This window comes from Rhopilema esculentum, chromosome 17, assembly GCF_057945365.1.
Source record: "Rhopilema esculentum isolate cy_ngs chromosome 17, ASM5794536v1, whole genome shotgun sequence".
Taxonomy (NCBI): domain Eukaryota; kingdom Metazoa; phylum Cnidaria; class Scyphozoa; order Rhizostomeae; family Rhizostomatidae; genus Rhopilema; species Rhopilema esculentum.
This window is the reverse complement of record NC_142831.1, coordinates 2,995,287-3,000,826: the sequence shown is the minus strand read 5'-3', so window position 1 is coordinate 3,000,826 and position 5,540 is coordinate 2,995,287. Positions and strand designations below refer to the sequence as shown.

General features: G+C 36.5%; 1 protein-coding gene across 1 annotated transcript; it reads left to right on the top strand.

The window, feature by feature from the left end:
* The first annotated feature begins 1,218 nt into the window (after positions 1-1,218).
* Positions 1,219-5,498, top strand: LOC135683044 (uncharacterized). The gene has a single exon (XM_089113343.1). The coding sequence runs from the start codon at positions 1,631-1,633 to the stop codon at positions 2,312-2,314; it is 684 nt and encodes a 227-aa protein (XP_088969469.1). The 5' UTR covers positions 1,219-1,630; the 3' UTR covers positions 2,315-5,498.
* The last annotated feature ends 42 nt before the right edge of the window (positions 5,499-5,540 follow it).

The following is a 5,540-nucleotide window of genomic DNA, read 5'->3' as shown; positions in this document are numbered from 1 at the left end:
GTAGATTCAGCTATTTACCTTTTTTGTAATTGTTTCTTTATTTATAAAGTATTTCCATAATGATGTGAAAATGGTAAGCTGTTCTCACGTCAAATGAGCCGAAGAAAAACAGAGGAGGCAAAATTTCTTTTCGACAAAGGAACGACGTTTCAAAGAATCTGAGTATAAGTATGTATTCTAAGGCTTTCATTTTGTGCTCCTTTTAGCCACAAAGGAAGATAAAAGAAACCTATAGCCAAAGAGGTATTCCAAACAAATTTCTATGTTTAATTATTTGTCCCTAATAGCTCCATAACATCTGTGCTCTTTCTACCAGAAAGCACTGTCTTTATTGAGAATTCTTTTTCTTACTAAAACGCAGAGAAAATGAGGAATCATTTTGTTGATAAAGATTTTCTACTCCAAGAAGAAAAGAAGTGTGAAATGAAGGTAGAAATAGTTTATGGTAAAATAAATTGCAGCAGTGACCTTCTGACGATTTTTTCACAGTAAACGGTAAAGTATTATGAGAAAATACAACAAAAATCCGTATGGTTGTTTTCTTTCATTGGAAATATGCAATTGTACACATAGAAATCCTTCTCTAGCAAAATCGGCTTTTCATTTAAATAGTACTCGAACTATGCATTTCGTTTCGTACTTCGCTTTGTTTTATTTCTTTTCGGCTCATTTTTTTTGTTTCCTTTCTCTTCAAATTTACTGTATTTTGACGCCTTCAACGTTCTCTAATATATTTGCCGCGTCAATTAACACAGTATAATTTAGAAAATGTGTTTCTTTGCTGTTAATGCAAAGCAGAATTAAGCAAAGAAAGACTTTCGTGTTCAAAGACATCGTTATTTAAACCTGTCGAGTTTCTTTTGTTATTGGTCGGGTTTTTTATTGAAGCCTTGTACTTAAAGCTGTGTTGTGTAATTCATGGACTGAGCAATAATACTGACACAATCTAGATTTCTGGCGTTACATGCCTTAGTTGCATGACTAATTACATTAAAACTTGTTCATACCTAGAAAACAAGCAATCAATGTTGTTGAAAGATCACACAATTTGTTACACTTCAGCCATGATAGTGAAAGTGGTATTTCTTGTCAAATGCAAATGGTCCGTGTTTTAGAGCAATTCAACTTAATCGTATATAATCAACACCTAGGTGAACACCGCAACGTGATTGGTCGAAAGGAGAGCACATGCTTAATTTATTAATGAGACTGGGCTATTTAGCGAGCATAACCTTGCGCATTGTGAGCGCAAGCATGTTCATAGCAAGAATCGCCTAGCTCTTCTTATAAATTTACAGGCAGAGCTCTCAGCTAAAACAGTACGATCTTAGGCTGCTAGTAGAGCACACGAACGCACAGAGAACTAAATCATTTAAGAGGTAACACAATTCTCAAGCAACTAGAGCTGCTGAAAATTTGAACACAAATCTTTGATCTTTGATTTGCATGATTTTGGTGTTGTGTTCTCGCTTTTGATTCTGAAGAGAGGACGTAGGAAGATTTGATTCTTCGACTCAAGCAGTGGATAGTCAATTTGCCAAAGAAGAGGTAAACAAACGGAAGTTATCCTTAGTAGCATTTAGAATATAATAAAAGTTGCTTAAGTTGAAGTATTATAATTTTGAAAAACATGCCCGAAGTGAAGGATAGTCAAGATTTGTCTCAGAAGACGACTAGCGAAGCTTCGCAAACGCAGCATCCTTCGGACTCGGTAACAACATTGGAAATAACCAGTCCGAAGAACGGTGTAATTGTGACAACAAGCCAGTTGCCATTGTTAGAGTCAGCTATACAAGTGCAGTTTCAACCTGTCCTGAATACATCAGTGAGCGGAGGAATTCCGGGTGCGGCTCTTTATCATAACCCAATCACTCTTACGCCTGTGACGGCGACGCGAACAATTGAAATACCCACTGGAAATTTAACAAGCAACTCAAGAGGTAGAAAACGCACAGCAACATCGCGCTTGCCAGCGAAACTTAAAGAGCCAGCGGCGGTGGCAAGAAGAAACGCCCGTGAACGGCGACGCGTCAAAATGGTTAATGATGGATTCTTACGATTAAGAAAACATGTCCCAACTGACCCGAAAAACAAGAAATTGTCAAAGGTAAAGACATTAAGACTAGCAATCGATTACATAAAGCATCTCCAACAGTTGTTAGTGGAGTCTTCCGTGAAGCAGAGCCATTCCACTCCCACATACAGTCTATCTGGGTCATCTGATGAAATGGACGGCGGCACACCTTCTTGGCTTCATCCTGAACATCTTGTCAGCAACTTCTCGGAATTCTCTTCAAATCTATCACTAATGTAACGCCAGATGCTGAAGCCTGCTCCGTTCAAAATTAATGCTTCATGAAGGGATTAATCGCATTCAGTTGGAACTTACCACAATGAACTTTTTGCTAAAGGTGAGCTTCATTTCGTAATGATGCATGCAACTACTTCATTTGCAACTAGCTCATTTGCAACTACCTCATAACCTCAAAAAACTAGAGATGGAGGTTAGCGTTAGAAGCACATCTCATTATAAAGGTAACACACAGTCATCGATCTGTAAACATAAACATTGAAACTACCATCACCAAAGAATAACTGCTTTAAGACTATTTCATGACAGCAATAAATGAAATGAACTATACATATAACATAAATAAATATTTGAATATATATGTATGTAGTTATAAACTAATGTTTAGAGAATTGTAAGAACTTTTCTGTGATGCGTTTTGCAGGTTGAAATTGAACAGATATAATTGCAAGTTTGTATAGCTAGAATTGAATTATTGAATCATGGTAAATCGCGTGTAATTTAAACAAATATTTCATAATTCGGAAATAGAGGCGCAACAAACTTCTTTGAATGATGTAGAAATAAATGAATTTATAATTTTACGGTATGAAGTAACTGGTGAATTGTCGTTGCTATTCTGAGAACTTTTATCAAATAAACAATACATCAGAGTAGCCTTGTCAGAACCGAAGTGAAATGCAATGAAAATATGTTTAATCTGCAATCCGTACTGTACTTGGCTTGTTGATTCTTCAAAGCACGCCATTGCAACTTAAAAGAACTTTTTCACACTAAAGAATTTTCACACTTTTTGCTTCAAGCAGTATAAACTTTATAATAAAGGGTAGCAGAACTACATCATGTTGCCCCAATTGCGAGGCTGTTTTCTGTTAATCCTATGTAATCATTCTTTTATTATCATCAATATACCTATTTTGGCATCAAACTTCAAATTAAGTTGCTAGCAAGGATACTTTAATCAATTTCTGTGCAAAATTTGGAAAACTTTGCTTGATTTTAACATTGAAATTGATTTTAGGTGTTAGGCCTTAAGTGGTTATAATCTTATAAAAATGCAACTGTAAATGTTGAAAAGACCTGGAATTCTTTTTCGTGGTTGAGTTTTATTGCTCGTAACAATAATTTCGATCGAAGAAAGTATTCAATAAGATTGAACATAAACAAGCTATTAAATATAATGTCTTGCCATAGACTGTATAAGAAACTTGTGGGTAAGTAGCTGCTTGAAAAAGAAACAAATTCTTGGACTGAAATTCTGTTCATTTTACTCTTCAAAAGTCTTTTATTTGTAGAAATTACTCGATGAACAATCTAGTTCTGTTTTCTTTAGTATCAGCTTTATATTTTAAACAGTTTGGAGAGTCTTTATCTCAAATATAATCTTTATCGGTATTTCTTGATAAACTTTAAAATAATGATGTCGGCGTTGGTTTTAAAATTGGCGATGTATTTACCAAACTTGATAACCTTATGCTACGAGAAGATGTTTCTTCTGTATTGAAGCTGATGGGACGTGATGCTGTTTATTTTAATTCATCCTTCAGTTGGTTTGTTATCCTTTTGGAGTGAGCATGACGCATCGTAAAACTCAGGCCCGCAGAAGTACCTGCTTGGCTTAACAGATGTCAGGCTTGGAGTTCAACGCCGTTTCTTCCATATGTAATTCACTGTGCGTAACAATGGATAATGGACGTTGTAATTTAGTCGGAATAATGAAAGGTAAACAATGTTTTTGCACAATTGGGTCAAAAGGAAAATAAACAAGAAACAAATGCTGAATTTCTGTAGTCTTCCAACGTTAATTGTATTTAATCGAGTGCCGTGCGGTGAAATAATGGAGGGACGCGATCTTTTCACAGGATCGAGGTCTTGTCAAAATTTTAGTCTGGAAAGTTATATTCATCGCATGTGTTTGTGATGCTAAAACTCAATCCTTGTAAATATGCTGCCGAACGTCTTACTTTACAATGTTTAGGATTCTTTACAAGTTCTTCACATTGAAGATTCGTACGATAGAAAATATGCCAACTTAGCCAGTTGGTTTGATGGTATCTTTAACACAACTGCTCTAGCCCTCATTTGCAATTAGCAATCTGGTCGGTTATATCTAAGCTCAAAATGATAACTGTCACCAAAAACATTCGTGTCCGATGTTGTTATCTAACCGATGAAAAAACTATCACAGTTTCTGGAATTACAAGAAGGGAATAGCTTATTATACTGTTAAATACAACAGTAACCAACACGATCAAAAGCGATTGTGACTACCATTCACGTAAGAGACATGCAATGCCTGATTTGCTTTCAAACATTAGACTTTGTATTTGCAAGGCCGCAGGCGGTAGGTGTTGGAATAGCTCAGTGGTTAGGGTGAAGGACTACAGTCTAAGGGTATGGGGTACGGGTTCCTGACATGACCAAAATTTCACCCAGACTAAGGGGAGTCGCTAGCTCTCTGTTTTTACAGGCGTAGGAATCACAAGGTGTTGTCATATCAAGAAGAAGGACCAGGACACTGCTCGATACGCACAGCTTCTCAGTGTCCTAAAACCCACCTTCGGAAGCTTGGTAGTGAGAAACACTAATGTAGGAGGTACATGACTAGGGGGACAAGATTACAATTTTTTCAACAAATTGAAATAAAAGGATTTTGTACATCGTTCGCAGTGTCTTAGAGCACAAACACTTGCGTGCCCCAAAGACTTTTGCCAACAGGTTTTGGTAGATTCCTCATTTGCTCAATAGTTCGGCTCTCTGCACAGGGCTCTTAGCCTCTATTTATTGTAGCAATTGAACAACAACAACTTATAGATCTACATTGATGACATAGTACGTATAGATACAGTATGGCTGCCGTAGCCAAGAAAGGAAACAATGCCATCGAATTTCAACTGCGACAGCAACTAGCACAATATAAAATTAAACTGAGTTTGTTATTTTCATCTCAATCACGCTATCGTCCCGTTTATCATCGTTCAAGTATATAAAGGACTTTATCTTGTTATGTAAATTTACAGTGGACGGTAATTTTGCTATATGCCGTCCAAAGGCTTCAAAGTCAGTCAAGAACACTAGGAATCATGCTCCACAAGACTTTGATTCAACATCTAGCTCATACTTTGCTTAACTCTTTTACAATTTAAAGTGTCGCTTTAGTTCTTAACTGCTTTTTCAAAACTCATGCTCCTCAAATTGAAAATTCTTGTCACTCCTCTTGACGTCGAAG